The following is a 15652-nucleotide window of genomic DNA, read 5'->3' on the forward strand; positions in this document are numbered from 1 at the left end:
TCTCCGTGTGTAGTATGTTTTCAAGTCAGATGCCCACGGCTTCAGGACAGTTCATGAGGAGCTTGCGAAGGGGATGACCTTTGACCTGAAGAGCAATGAGCAGGCAGCAGTTAAGAATGTCCTGAAGGTTTGTCTCTGCTCATACCTACTCTTAAGTTAATGCCTCTAAGGTCCATCAGTGCAAACAAAGTCATGCATGCCTCCCCTGTTTTCATGCTGGACCTGATTAGACAGATATGTATTGGAACAAAGTTGACCTTGCTTTGACCTCTCCTGGTTTCAGTTCTCCTGGTTCTTCTTTGAGCTGATTGTCAAGTCTATGGCCCAGCATTTGGTTGACTCCGACAAGGTAAAGGTAAGGTGGCATACTCTACACTGGGGCCCTTGAGTCTACCATTCCTGAGAACACTTGTTCTTGGTTTGCATTTGTTTAATCTGACCTGGGACACAGTGCATATATATGTTACACTGAGTGTGTGTCCCGACAGCTTCCTAGGCCCCAGCGTTTCCCCTCATCCTACCTGAGCCGTGTGGATACCCTGGTGGAGACAGTGTCCGAACACATCTTCTGGAAAAACAAAGACCTGGCAGAAGAGACGCGCAGTGCCAACCTAGCTGTGGCAGCTTTTGTCAAGGTGGGAGCACAAAGTGATGTCTCGTGGATTTAAATGATAATGTTGACAGAAACATTTTACAAAAGAGAGTTTCATAAGAGGAAGGAAACATAATGTGCTACTAAGCTTACTGCATATCGCTCTATGAGGGATCAATACAAACTGCATAATCAGTCTGCAAATGAAAATTGTTTCCAGTTACAATTGTTGCCTATTGATTCCTCCATCTGTGTTAAATGATCTGTCTCTCTAGCTGATGTTGGGTCTGATCTCCGGTCTCTGTCTGTCTCTCTGCAGCGTTGCTTCACTCTCATGGACAGAGGCTTCACATTCAAACTGATTAGCAACTACATAAACATGATCACTGCTACTGACAGCAAGGTAAAAAAAAAGAATTGGAATTGATTTCAGGGAAACAGTACTGATTAATAAAAATATATCACTAAATGAAAATTCCTTCAGCACACTGGCTTTCTTTAAGTTTGCAACAAGACACAGCGATATAATGCAACAATATCTTTGTGTCTGGTAGATCTTATGTGAGCTGAAATTTGAATTCTTGAGAGAGGTGTGTAACCACGAACACTACATCCCTCTCAGCCTGCCCTTACCCTCTGCTCGCATCACAGGTAAGGGCCCAAGTCGTATCCTGCCGTTCAGTGACACCAGTGTTAAAGTGGTAACTATCATACATCGAGTAGCTCCCACTCTCATTTGTCTATTAACACTCTGTCTTTCTCTCTTTCTCTTTCTGTCATTTTTCTCTGGCTATTTGTCCATGTCAGACCATGCATCTCCAGAGCCACAAAGTACTCATGGTAAATATGTTCACCCATTCCTTTTTTAATGTTGCACGTGCGACAAGAGTGTGCGCTGCAGTGCTGTGATGATAATGAAATTCATGGGAAATTGGCTCGTCACATTATTTGCTCACCGTAACCAGATTTTTATTTAGAAAATGGATTAATGAACTCACTGATGGAAAGCAAATATTGGCACGGGCGTTATATAAATTCTGTGCAGCTCAGCTCATTTTCCATTCAAAATGTGAATCTTTTATGCCGCCTCTCCTCAGTGTCAGTGCCCGAGTACAACCTGACTGGAGAGTTCTGCAGGAAGCACTTCCTGACCGGGCTTTTGCTGCGGGAACTGGGCCTGGCTCTCCAGGACGAGCAGGACCTGAGACACTTAGCCTTGGCTACCCTGAAGACTCTAATGGCCAAACACTCTCTGGATGCACGCTATGCCACCAAGGTAGCCAGAACAGATGTTTACATGGGAAAAAAACTAAAAGGCATGAACAATGAGTCATGAGTTTGCAGTAGAAATTCTTCCTATGTGACTCATTACACATACACACTGACATGTGACTGTTCGAAGCAGCTGCGAGTGGCAGGGAAGATGCCTTAATGAATGCCCAGATCAGGCAGAGTCAGTAATCTGCCCTCTGTCAAATACTACCAAATACTGCCATATCACCACACAACAGCAGGGCTGTATGTGTGCAGAGGCCAAATAAACGGGGAAAAACCAGGAAAAGCATGTTTCGGAAAAGACCACAACATTTTCTTGGCAGGATATATTAGATGTTATGTAATTGCATTGACGTTTTCCATGGACTACCCAAAGGCCATAGAGATATAGACAATCAAATCTTAAATACATTATTAATTAAGTAGTTATGAGTCTCCAGCGACACATTGTAGGTGCAATTTTAGGTTTCTAGGGTAAGGGGACTTTGAGTGACAACAATATTAAATGTATTATTCTAAATAAGAGAGCGTGTCAATTTGCTGGTAATATGCGCACATATTTTTAAATATAAATATGATCAATATGTGATACCCCTTTTCATTGGCTGCCTTTCCAGGAGAAGCAGGCAAGGATTGCATCCCTCTACCTGCCTCTGTACGGCCTGATCCTGGACAACATGCCTCGATTCTTCCTCAGGGACCTCTTCCCCATCTACTTCACTTCTAGTGACCAAGTAAGAGTCAAGATGAAAGATGATACGATTGATTGACTCTCTGTGCGCTGTACTGATTGACTGTGTGCAGTTTCATACATATTCCTGCAGGTAAAAAACATATTATCTTTCAGGGTTGATCATATTTCTATAGTTTGATAGCATTCCTATTAGATTTGACAACATGTTACCTACTTAACTGCAGTGATATTAAGATTCTACTAAACACAACTGACACCAGCGTACTTGCAAGCAACGCAAGTTTCACTGTCATTTTAACAACTATATAAATCCTATAATTCCTCAATTAGACCATTTACTGTACATTCATTATCCATTCTGTATCCGGCTCTTGCTGTAGTTCTTAAAGGTTTACAGTGACTGGAAGGCATATCAACAAAACTATACAGTCTTGCTGGATGCAGTTATTGTTGTCTTTCTGTCTGTCCTCTTTCATTTAAATTCCACCACACTGTAAACAAAACTTTGTTTCCTCATGAATACTGGACATGTATCATCCTGCAAGTTGAGCTTGATGAGGGTCAGTGCAATGGTCATCATGATGGAACTTTGAATGTTTACTGTCTCTGTAAGATAAGTAAGAATAGAAATTGTTTGACATTTTCATATAAATACATTCTTTTGATGAGACTTGTGTTGCTTGCCGTCATGATGCCGTAAAGTTGCGTCTGAAATCTTTGCAATATTTGCAGCTTGTTCTCATAACTAATAGAAATAACAGCCTGGATTAGAAAACAATAAGTTTCATGTGGAGGAAAAAATATTTTTAGTTAATTTTTATAGTTTTCTTTTAAATAAGTCCTCTCCACTGTCTGCACCCCTATCAGGGCTCTCGAGATGACCTCAGTGTAGGAGTAGGAGTGGCTGGAGGCGTGATTCCTGTTACCCGCCATGGCAACTCCGTGGATGCCTCCTTTTGCAAAGAAGTACTCAACTCCATCACAGGTAGCAGTGTGCGGTGTCCTTGTGTGTAGCTGTCTTGTATCTATGTAAAAAAAGGTGTGAATGAGGCCATTGAAGCTGATACCCCCTCCCCCTACAGCCTTCTCATCCATGGCAGTTCCCTCGGGTAACCAGGCCGACTCTCGGGGTTCTCTGATCAGCGTGGACTCCAACCCTAGCAACAGTGACAGGAACAGTGAGAAGATGGATGGATGTGAGAAGGTGAGAAAAAGTTAAAAAGATTTAACAAAGCAGAGACACAGACTTCTGTGCTATGACACGTCCCATATGGTGTTTATTTCTGACTCTGGCAGAGGAGCAGGTCTAAAGAACTTAACTCCATTAGATATATTTGTTGTATGTGTTTGATACATACTGTGTATCCTCTTCAGTTTGAGTCATTCATGATAAAAATTACATTATATATGGATCATGGATATGACTTCTATTGGCTTTCATTTTAAACCACTGATGGTGTACAAGTGGACTTTTGCACACTGCTCTAATTCCAACTAAAGACACAGTGAAGTTGGGGCGTCCAGGAAGTCCACGACTAATCATGTAATGGCAATTTTAAGGTCCCTCCAAGGGCCTATGTTACATGTCGTCATCTTTGTATACGATGTAATAAAGGCAAAAATTGGCCAAAAGGTACTGCAGCCATCGGTCCTTCCAACAGCCCCCACCACAGCCCTTAGATGCTTTGAGCAAGACTCAAAAAATTGTTTTATGTTTTATATTTCTTATATTTCATTTATAATGTTAACTGTCTGGTTTCCCAACATGAAAGTATAAATAATGTTTCAAAACCTTCTTCACATTGCCTGGAATCCAATTTTGGCAGGGAATTGCTGTAACCTGTATTCATGTATTATTGCCTAAGTAGAATCTGAAAGTACCCAATCAGCTTGTAAACTAGCCATTATATTCAAGTTTCCCTCCAGGTTGCTAAAACCCACAAATTACCACAAGCACGCACTGAGGACACGACCTCAGTGTTCACAATGCTAGCTACAACCCTGATACTGACAGTGTAGATTTGACTGTATTTTTGTCTGGATGTTTCACCTTAGTTTGCACGGCCGCAGTCCCTCATTGGCTACGGTTCTCGTTGTGACAAGCTGGACCAGGCAGAGACCCGCAGCCTCCTCATGTGCTTTTTGCACATCATGAAAACCATATCTGAGGGTATGAAATGACATTTCAAACATTTATACAGAGGATTCACAGTGCAGTGTAGAGCCTTGTAAATGCTATTAATCGGTTATTATATTCACTATTCTGGGTTTCCCACATGGTAGATCAACAGAGACCCAGAAGATTTAGACAGTAGTAGTTTTTTTCTGTTATTGAGTTGTTCTAATAGGGCGAATCCCAGATATCTACGCTTTTTTACAGGTTAAAACACAAATTGTTGCTAACTGTTTGAACTGGATCTGTTTGACTCACTCCAATACCAGCTCAGTATAAAAGTACTGCTGTGACGTGTTAGATGTTGTCTTTTGTTTCCAGATGTGCTGGTATCCTACTGGCACCGGGCCATTCACCAGGAAATCTCAGACTTCTTTAACATCCTGGAGTAAGTGCTCTTCGTTCTCTTACTGCAGCTCCTTTTAGGCTGACTCTTTGCACAGAGAGAAAAAAAATTGAGACAGACAAGAATGGGGACGGGAGAATGAGAGGAGAAATGTAGCCAGAAGGGAACAGATGAAAGTAATGACAAAGCAAGAGAGAGAAAAACAGTCTGTAATTCCAATGAGAGCTCCCTATCCGCTGAACAGTATAGTTAATTAACTGTTTCCTGTTTGTGAGACTGCAGTTTGATCACATGCACTTTGTTTATCCTGTGTTCTGAACTTACAAAACACATCAAAAGAAGCAAACCTTTGCCCTTCACCCACAATATTTTTGCATTTTCCTGTTCTCCAGGCTGTGTCTTCAGCACTTCAGGTTCCTCGGAAAACGCCACATAGCCAGGTGAGTCTTTACTCCACACTGCTCTCTCCGACAATGAGCTGGACCAGGTCTTATTCAGATGCATTCATTGTAAAGCCACCAATATGGAAACAGCTTATTAATTCAACATACGTGCCTCAGCCAAAGGTTGTAACACCCCCACACACTGATATATAATTCATATAATCATGCGCACACATGAATGCACACATGTGCAAATGCAGCCACGCAGACACGTGCAAACACACGCAAATAAATGAACCAGTAGAACTAGTGCAAATACTGATATGTTTTCTGAATGCGTGTGTGCATGCTCAGGGATGAGCTTCAGGAGGGGAAGAGGTAAAGGAAGAAAAGAAAAAGAGGGGGAGGTGAAACCTCATGGATCTTGCTGTTGGATATTGTACTGTAGTAGTTGGCAAGGACAGGATGGGGGATGTTATCGTGTGTGTGTGTGTGTGTGTGTGTGTGTGTGTGTGCGCGCGCTTATTGGAGCTGAGCCATTGGCACTGCTAGGCTCCTCCATCTTCTGGTTCCTCCCAACTAATTAAATTAGCCCTCTTTTTCCTTTCAGCAATAAGATGCTGAGATGTTAGCCAACAAAAGGCTGGGAGAACACACTGCTTTACTGTGTGTGGAGGCATTAACAGAATAAAGATAGCTGGAAGCATAGCTAGAGCTGTCAGACGTAGTTGAGCCTGTCTGGTGCTGCTAGCTACTTAACATTCGTCTGTAATACCAGGCCATGGGGGATTCACAGTCTTACGCCTGTGTCTGTCTCAGTGTCTCTCTCTGTTAGCTCTTTGATGCCTGGCTGAGTCAGTGTGGGCACCCATTGAAGTTCAGGAGCGATGAATTACTCTAGCAGTGTACAGCCAGCCAGCACACTAGGGAGTCAGCCAGCCTATCAGACAACAATGCAGTCATTAAAGCCCTTGAAAATCAAATTTGATCACATTTGAGTGACAGCAGCCTGGCAACAAAAGCAAACAACCCCACAACTGTCTGCAGTTTGATTAAAATGCTAAATCCTGATTGTTGCATGCACATACAATTCATTACTATTTTGGACCCACTTAAACTGGTGAGCAGAGAACAGCGGAAACAAATACAGAAATCTATATTGTTCCCAATTTGGCTGAAGATTTTATGTTCTTGTACGGTCCAACTCTCATGGGATACTCGTAATAAGCTCATTGAGAAAATAGGTTGTCAGGGCCTTGAAGATATCCAGCGATGCTGCAGTTTAAACCCAGACATTCTTCTCACGTAGCCTGTTTCTGTCTGTGTTGGTGCAGGGAGACTCACTTCCTTAACTCAAGCCATGTTTTTGACTTTAGCTACTGCAAGACACAGACGCACTCATGCACATACACAATATATGTTACATACAAGTTTTCTCCCTCTTCGACCTTGCTGTTGTGGTCTCCACCACAGTGCATGCCTCATGCCCCACGCCCTTCTGTGCATGCTGCTGCTGTTAATGGATTGTCAATGTCACATTATTGATATTCTGTTGCATCTAGTAACCCTTTCTGTGTTGACATAAAAATAAACAGGAAATGTATGTTGGTACCGTGTATTAGTTTTGTTTGCTCTTTACATCCTTTAACACGTTTGCCTCATTGATGTTGCATGTTGACCATGTAGCCCTCTGTCTCCACACCCTGCCTCATGACTGGCTGGTTTCCACCTGCTGCGTGGCTTGATTGAGTTTCCTTAATGGGCTCTGAGGCAGTTGCGTTGATTGGCATACACAGTAGTAGTTACACAGTAGTGGCCAAGGCACCATTTGCTTTTGTGTAGTTTTTTTTCTGATAGAGCTTCAGTTAGGAATTATAAAAACATGATTTGTTCAAAATCTATTTGTTGAGATCCAGTTACTAAGCTGATTTGTGCTGCAGCTTAACTGACTATTGGTTTCATCACATCTATGCATCTTAATCTCCTTGCTGTCCACTGTTTTACGCTGACCTCGAGCCTCTACTCTCCACTAACACTCTGCAAAGAGTTGATTTAACATTCACACAATATTATACTAATGACAAACTAAAACCATTTGCTACGCCACTAACCTTCCATCTGGCTGACCTCCCTCTCTATATGAGTTGTTTGATCTTTCTCTCTGACTCTAGCCGCTCTCATCACATCAAGGTCAAATTGGAGATCCTGTATACTTTTAGCATTTCATTTAGCCTTACAGCAATACAATGTGACCTAGCTGCTGTAAATATGTTGACATTGTGTGAATATATAGGTCACAAAAGGGCACAAATAGTGCTAAAAATGTACACTGTAAGGTTAGTTTTTCATTTATTAAAGGCATGATCGAGCAGATACGCACATGCCACACATAGTTAATATAACTGACTAATGATGATGATGATGATGGACACTAAACAATGATGGTCTCAACTAAACTAACTAATGTTAGCTTTGATGTGATTGGCTCGTGAACAGGAAGCTAGCAGCGGCACTAAAGCTGGCCCAGTCCACGCAGGCCAATGGCACCCTGAAGGGCTCTAACCACCCCTCTCAACACTCAAGCCTCTTCCCACAATGGTAATCACCCTCCACCAGGAAAACACCTCAGCCATGATGACAGAGTGAAACTGTTTAAAGATACTGAGTCTTTGGTTACTGAAATTGTTCTTAATGCTAATGATGTCTGGTGATTGGCTCAAAACGTAAATATTTTCTTTAATAGCAAGAAACTCTAGATTATTTAAAAACAGGTACAACCTATAACAACAATATGAACTGTTGGACTTGTCCTGTGTGTTTTCATCTTTGGTGTGACCACTGTGTGCGTCCATGTTATAGACTGTGACTGTGTTCTCAGCATGCCCCTCCTCATACTTGCAGTGTATTGTGTGATTTGCCAGTTTCCGTCTCCTTGTTAAAAGACTCCCTATAACAGCATGTCCTTGGGACATGGATGCCTTTCACATTTGCCTACTAAAAATGTGCTAAATCTTTAGAGATGGTTGGCGTTGGCACTAGCTTTAGCGGTACATTTTCTGCAGTGTAATCTAAACAAGTATTAAATAATACGTGTAAGTACTGTGATCGATACTAGCTGCTGAACCCTGCTGTTGCCTCCAGGATGGCATCATCTGGAGGGGAGGGTCACCGACATGCTCGCTCCCAAACCATGCCCATTATCAGGGGCAAGAATGCTCTCACCAACCCTAAGCTGCTGCAGATGATGGAGACAGGTAACATACACACACACAGATTTTGATGCATTTGAAGTTACTGAGATGGATTCTAGTTTTTCATATATGCCATTCTGTTTCCAGACGGGAATATTCAGGATGGGGACACCCTGAGTCCTACAGATATCGAGGCAAACTTGTCCACTGAGGTGGCCCTTACTGTGCTGGATGTACTAGAGCTCTTTGTTCACCATCACAAGGTCTGTGGTCTTTTCATAGTTTATAGCCTGAAACTACATTTTCACAAAATCTATTTTCTGTTTTTTAAGGGGGAATCTATTTTAATTAATGTTATGCTCTGCATATACAATATTGTTGTACACTAAGATATGTGAAGCCTCTAAATATTGTTTAATGTTTAATTACATGTGAATGCTTACTAATCAGTTTAAATGTATGGGTTCTGCAAGTTTATTTTAATGGTTCTATGTCACAATAGAAATATTTTTTTTATATTCCTCTTAATAAAGTTACATTTTGGCTTTGTAACTGCAAAAGAGGTTTTCAACTCTTATTTTTGTTTCTACTTCTTGATAAAAACATAACAAGAAAAGAAAGCATGCTGTTCTCATCTGCCACCATTGTTGTAAAGCACAAAACAAATATAAAAACTTTTTATGTCCAAATGAAATTTCCATTGTTGTTTATGCTCCAGAATGACTTGTAATGCACATCATGCACATTCTAAAACCAAGCCAGTGTCACTCTACTGCCACCTGGAGGCTAATAGAGAATCCAGTTTAAAAAAAAGTGTACTTTGAAGTGTAAAATTCTCTAGAAGAAGAACACTGACTGTTGAAACTTTGAAAGTAAAATGTGTTTCTGCCCCCCCCCCCCCCCACCCCTCCCCCACACATTCATACAGAAGCAGCTGTTGCTGGATGATGGACAAAATGCATTGATGAAGAAGGTGCTGGACACCTACTTGCTCTTCTTTCAGATCAACCAATCAACCGCCACTTTACGGCATGTCTTCGCTGCACTCAGGCTCTTTGTACAAAAGGTCCAACAAACGGCATGTCGACATATAACATCTAAGTAAAGATCCCAACTGTTCTTCTAATGCGTGGTTTCATCTTCATCTCTGTTTGTAGTTCCCCAGTGCATTCTTCCAGGGTAAGGCAGACCTGTGTGGCTGTCTGTGCTATGAGATCCTCAAGTGCTGTAACCATCGTTCCAGCTCCACGCAGACAGAGGCAGCTGCCCTGCTGTACTTTTTCATGAGAAAAAACTTTGAGTTCACCAAGGGCAAGTCTATAGTCCGCTCACATCTGCAGGTCAGTGAGAAATGTAGTACAAATATGTCATTCCAGTATTGCGTGTTTTGTGAATCGTGGCTTCAGTGCAACCATGTCCTTACCCCACACTCCTCTATCCACTTCAGGTTATCAAGGCAGTGAGCCAGTTGATAGCAGATGCTGGCATTGGAGGCTCGAGATTTCAGCAGTCCCTGGCTATCATCAATAACTTTGCCAACGGAGATGCACCGCTCAGGGTAGATCTGGTTCTAAGGTTATATTACAGCTTTATTATCAATAGGAATGATGCATAGTGAAATTTCATTCTACTTTTGTTTTCTCCAGAACACTCCATTCCCTGCTGAGGTGAAGGACCTGACCAAACGGATCAGGACAGTTCTGATGGCCACGGCGCAAATGAAAGAGCATGAGAAGGATCCTGAGATGCTGGTGGATCTTCAGTACAGTCTGGCCAACTCTTATGCCAGCACCCCCGAGCTTCGACGCACCTGGCTGGAAAGCATGGCGAAAGTTCACGTTCGCAACGGCGATCTCTCAGAGGTTCTAAATATTACACTTTTTAGGTTGCTCTTACCTCAAAAACTTCACAAATGGCTTTTAGATTGAAATATTAATTGTATGTGATGGTAATTTATCTGACTGAATTTCAGGCTGCCATGTGCTACATTCACATCTCAGCTCTGATAGCTGAATCACTGAAGAGGAGAGGTTAGTGCACATACAAATGCTGCTGCTTTGACTTTTCTTTTTGCAGCATGGCTTGTGTGTGTATGTACAGATTATTGTGCATAAGAGAAGGCAGTGAAATTGTTGCTATTGTATGCATCATTTGTGACAATGGTAACTTCTAACCAGAAAGTCCGAACACAGCCATCTTTTGTCAATCAACAAACCTGTCTTTTTATCTGCTAACATGCTTATTTTAACTCTCTACAAATTACTGAAACTCTCAGGCATCAGCCCTTAATATCACCATGGGTGTAGATGTGTGTGCCTGACGGTGACTTGAGTGTGTGCTTTGTATGGTGAAGATTCATTAGGAACTCATGGGGGATGAATAAGGATAGTACAGATCTGTCTTTGCATCCAAATACCGTTCCCATTTATGACCTCTCGTAGAATTAGAGACTGATGTCTACACATTTTGCTGTGCTGCATGTTCCTCCATTTGCATATCTGTTTGTTCTTATGTGTGCATGCTTCTTCACACAGACTAAGCATGTGTCTATCTTTTGCTGTACGCGTCCAGCATCTTTTCACATGCACTTTATGCACAGAGCCTGCGTGCCGATAGCTCACATAGCATGCAGCTCAGCAGCTCGGCTAATTTGTGAGCCTTGTCCTCGAGCATAAAAGACAAAAGCAAGTGGAACCTGAACTTTATAAACATCCTCCTCCTCCTCCTCCTCCGCTCCTACCAAACAGGCTACTGGAGAGCTGACAAGGCCAGGATGTCCAGTGTGTCCCCTGAAGAAAGTCCTGTCTTTAACTGTAGCTCCTTACTAACTACCTCCCGAGATCAAGACAGTGAGTGTGTGCGCCTGGGGCCTGCTGGGTGGTGGGTTTGGGAGTTCACAACATAATGATGGAGAGACAAGGGAGTGTGGGAGGGAGTGGGTGTGCACCAGCACGTTAACCACTTGCAACTGGGTGGAACGTGTTAATATTAACTGCCAAAAATGGTTTGGAATGAAAGTGACATGGGGTTGTCTGGTGCCAGTTCATCCTTAACCACTCCCCTGATGGATAAGGTTTACTACACTGTGTATTATACTATGCATTTAAATGTATTGAGGACCACTGTTCTTGCCTTATGATATGAGATTGTGTCAGATTATCACTTTTTACTGTCAGTGTCTTCCCTTAACTGTTTGCTCAAGTCTCACTGGATAAGATGATCAGTGTCGCTGGGGTTTGATAAGAAACACGCTCACATTTGATGTTTTTAATTTTGTTGGAGTGTGCAAAAATGGAATGCTTGACTGAAAAAAACTTGTATGTTGATACAAGAATATATGTGTTGGATGCATTTTATGCAGCTGTATGTTTAAAAGCTCAACATAACACTAGCAATAATGTGTGAACTTGAAAAGTCCGTATCTATAGAATTACAACGCACTGATGTCACTTTAACTTGCTTTAAACCCCAGCGTCGTTCTCAATGGGCTGGGCGGCGTTCTTGTGCATCAGCCCTAATGTCAAGGAGGAGGGTGCCATGAAGGAAGACACTGGTACACAAGACACACCCTATACTGAGGTCAGTGTTAGCCTTTGATCCTGAACAAACCTCACAAACAACGAGTTAAAGGAACATTTTATAATCATTACAATTTTTTCCAGTTTGAGAAGGTGTGACTTGCTAGCAGCATGGCAGGAGCTGGGTTTCCCTTTTCGCTCTAATATGCTTCCTGATGTTGCTGTACTGTGCAGGACACCCTGGTGGAACAGCTGGAGCTGTGTGTGGACTATCTGTGGAAATCGGAGAGACACGAACTCATCGCTGACATCAACAAACCTGTGATTGCTGTCTTTGAAAAGCGAAGGGATTTTAAGGTAACTGTTAACCCTTCCACTCTTTGTGTGTGTGTGTGTGTGTGTCTGCATATTGAGCTAAGTCTAACCTTGCATGTGTGTTTCTGTGTGCCCACAGAGACTGTCAGAGCTGTACTATGACATCCATCGCTCCTACCTCAAGGTGACTGAGGTGGTGAACTCAGAAAAGCGGCTCTTTGGTCGCTACTACCGTGTAGCTTTCTATGGACAGGTGAGCGACATATCATTCCTACTGCACACAGTACACACTTACATGGGCGTGTATGTAGACAATCAACTATGGCTGCTTATTAGTGCTACAGCTGAAACACTACAGCTGACAGATACACTTTACCAGTGCAGTCCTATATGAAGACCAAAATGTAAACGTGTAGGTGCACTAGTAAAATACTGTATGTCTCTTTAAACCCTAGGAAGTACGTCTTAGCAAGCACGTCCTACTCCACAAACCACAATGTATTTTTATTTGTTTACTTTGGGATTCAATGGAAACACCTCTTTTTAATGTTACTGTTCATAAGACACAGTTTCGGCAAAGATACTTTGCTGTTTAGTTTTTCCAATGTATTTATTCAGAGCTTTGGTTGTCTCAAGCTACGGTGGCAGTAGAGTCAGTGGCAATGATCTCAGTACCTCTGCAAAAAAAAATATTTGCATAGCTTGATGCCACCCGGGGAACATGAGGAAAATATTTTTCTTTGTAATTTGGGTGAGCTAACTCTCGAAATGGTAACAGCATATTAAATATTACAGGGGAATTGTGCCCTGGTTTATCTTTGAATCCATGGTTTTATCTGTGATGGAGCACTATGCGGTTCGGGCTTGGTTTTTAAGAACGTGGATCGTTGACACAGTTTTCTATTTGTTAATGAGGGATAAAATGTCAGTGTATGTCAATGCAGAGCTGTGGAGTGAAGAAACAGTTTAAAAGCCGGTAATGAGAATATGAAATCTTACCACTATTGGGGGGAAAAAAGGAGGAGAAAGATACTATGTGTTGTCAGCGAACCATAGAGATGGAAAGATAAGGAGACACGTTGTCAGTGTCCTTAATGTTTCTATCTGCTCTTTTCTTCCTTTTTTTTAATTATATTCTATATCAAGATTGCGGTAAGTTTTGTATGTCTTTGATTTTCCATTTCCCTCAGTGCTAACCACTTTTACCTCTGTTCTCCTTCTACCTCTATTAATACCTGCTGCTGTTCCCCTTTGAAGGGTTTGTATCAAGCTTGCTGTGGTCCATTTTACTTCCCATAAACTCCAATGATGATGTTGTTTCCTCCCTAAACACTAAGAAGAGCTGGTGTTACATAGCCACAGTCGACAGGAAGATGCTATTTAATAAACCCTCATTCACCTTTGACATTTGACTCCAACGCTGCTTTGAAAATGACCTCTGAACTCTCCCATCCAGAACTTAACACTGACATTCTGTTAGGGCTGCGTTGTTCTGTCACTTATACAGCGTGTAGCAACAGCCAAATGTAACATCATTGAAATATTGCACTTGCATTGCATACACACAAACATACAGGTAATAGGCGTCTCTAATGACTGTGTGTATATGTGTCTGTTCTGGTAGGGTTTCTTTGAGGAGGAGGAGAGCAAAGAGTTCATCTACAAAGAGCCAAAGCTGACAGGGCTGTCAGAAATTTCCCAGAGATTACTCAAGCTCTACTCAGACAAGTTTGGAGCGGATAATGTCAAGATGATCCAGGACTCCAATAAGGTAAATGACTGAATTTGGTCTGTTTTTGAGTGATTTGCCTAGCAACTATTGCCAGTTCTTGGTGAATCACCGGTTTGTTGAAATATAACATCATAAAAAAATTATATTACTACTATTGCTTAACATTCTTCACTAACAGGTAAATCCTAAAGACCTCGACCCCAAGTTTGCCTACGTTCAAGTGACGTACGTGGTGCCCTACTTTGATGAGAAAGAACAACAGGACAAAAGGACAGATTTTGAGAGGCATCACAACATCAACCGCTTTGTGTTCGAGACGCCGTTCACTCTGTCAGGGAAGAAACACGGAGACGTGGAGGAGCAGTGCAAGAGACGCACCATATTGACCAGTATGTGTTTGTTTACATTTCCTTACAACAGGCTGGTAGGGAACTATAATGTAGAGCTGGTCTGACCAGTGGGTTGTTGATGTCTCTCTCTCCAGCGAGTTCCAGCTTCCCATACCTAAAGAAGCGTATCCAGGTGGTGGAGCAGCAGTGCACAGAAATGAACCCGATTGAGGTAGCCATTGATGAGATGTCACGGAAAGTCTCTGAGCTCAACCAGCTCTGCAACATGGAGGAGGTGGACATGATTCGGCTGCAGCTGAAACTGCAGGGCAGCGTCAGTGTCAAGGTGGGGACTCTTCCAAATACACATTGTTTGGGTGAATTTGGGTGCTTTGTTTTGTCTCACATCTGAACTTCCCCTTTCAGGTGAATGCAGGGCCTATGGCTTATGCCAGGGCATTTTTAGAGGAGAAGAATGCCAAGAAATATCCAGACAACCAGGTCAAACTGCTTAAGGAGATCTTCAGGTAGGATTAAATCTACAATTCATTGCAAAGTTTGATGATTTTTGTTCGTAGCTTCACACAGTAGGTACATATTGTTATTGTATGCTAATTTATATGCTTTGGTCCACTGTAAGCATTTGCTGATAAAGCCAAGATATTTGTATGAGAGATCTGTCAGGGCAAATATAGTCAGAGAAATCCTAAACCTCAAAATGAGACCATTATATTATTATACAGTATGTCATGCAAGTGCACATGAGAAATTGAATTCAACACATCTGTAGTTATCAAGATCCACAAACTCTGCTGATACAACAGCAGATATGTTTTTGAAACATATTACATAATGTGAATTACAATCAATAAAAAAAGGATTCAGGAAATCAAAATTTTAACAAAATACAGTATATCTGTATAAAAATGTTAGAAATTGAAAGAAAAACTGTCCTGCATCTTCTTCATGAGTGTAAACTCACTCTGTGAGTGTAAAAAGCAATTATGCCAGTGTTTATTAGTCCACACTCACCATGCTTAATTCTGTAGTTTAGAATACTTGTTTTAGAACTTCCATTTTATGTGTGAATAAACACAAATCAAC

At 41.8% G+C, this 15652-nt stretch overlaps 1 protein-coding gene across 2 annotated transcripts in view; it reads left to right on the top strand.

Moving 5' to 3' along the window:
• The window catches only part of dock10 (dedicator of cytokinesis 10), a 43131-nt gene that overhangs the window by 25545 nt on the left and 1934 nt on the right, over positions 1 to 15652 (top strand). For both annotated transcript variants that reach the window (XM_038693463.1, XM_038693462.1), the window contains exons 26-54: positions 14 to 127; positions 284 to 355; positions 489 to 635; positions 912 to 995; positions 1147 to 1243; positions 1400 to 1432; positions 1690 to 1868; positions 2485 to 2601; positions 3429 to 3546; positions 3644 to 3765; positions 4617 to 4731; positions 5056 to 5122; positions 5473 to 5520; positions 7960 to 8061; positions 8605 to 8717; positions 8802 to 8917; positions 9583 to 9720; positions 9812 to 9994; positions 10102 to 10212; positions 10301 to 10516; positions 10627 to 10684; positions 11402 to 11503; positions 12127 to 12233; positions 12407 to 12529; positions 12627 to 12740; positions 14112 to 14258; positions 14398 to 14608; positions 14704 to 14894; positions 14975 to 15075. In XM_038693463.1, the coding sequence (XP_038549391.1) occupies positions 14 to 127; positions 284 to 355; positions 489 to 635; positions 912 to 995; positions 1147 to 1243; positions 1400 to 1432; positions 1690 to 1868; positions 2485 to 2601; positions 3429 to 3546; positions 3644 to 3765; positions 4617 to 4731; positions 5056 to 5122; positions 5473 to 5520; positions 7960 to 8061; positions 8605 to 8717; positions 8802 to 8917; positions 9583 to 9720; positions 9812 to 9994; positions 10102 to 10212; positions 10301 to 10516; positions 10627 to 10684; positions 11402 to 11503; positions 12127 to 12233; positions 12407 to 12529; positions 12627 to 12740; positions 14112 to 14258; positions 14398 to 14608; positions 14704 to 14894; positions 14975 to 15075 (3446 nt within the window). The remainder of the gene's footprint in view (positions 1 to 13; positions 128 to 283; positions 356 to 488; positions 636 to 911; positions 996 to 1146; positions 1244 to 1399; positions 1433 to 1689; positions 1869 to 2484; positions 2602 to 3428; positions 3547 to 3643; positions 3766 to 4616; positions 4732 to 5055; positions 5123 to 5472; positions 5521 to 7959; positions 8062 to 8604; positions 8718 to 8801; positions 8918 to 9582; positions 9721 to 9811; positions 9995 to 10101; positions 10213 to 10300; positions 10517 to 10626; positions 10685 to 11401; positions 11504 to 12126; positions 12234 to 12406; positions 12530 to 12626; positions 12741 to 14111; positions 14259 to 14397; positions 14609 to 14703; positions 14895 to 14974; positions 15076 to 15652) is intronic.

Source organism: Micropterus salmoides, unplaced genomic scaffold, assembly GCF_014851395.1.
Source record: "Micropterus salmoides isolate LMB-PRFRI ecotype aquatic unplaced genomic scaffold, ASM1485139v1 Ms_hic_scaffold_3, whole genome shotgun sequence".
NCBI classification, from domain to species: Eukaryota; Metazoa; Chordata; class Actinopteri; order Centrarchiformes; family Centrarchidae; genus Micropterus; species Micropterus salmoides.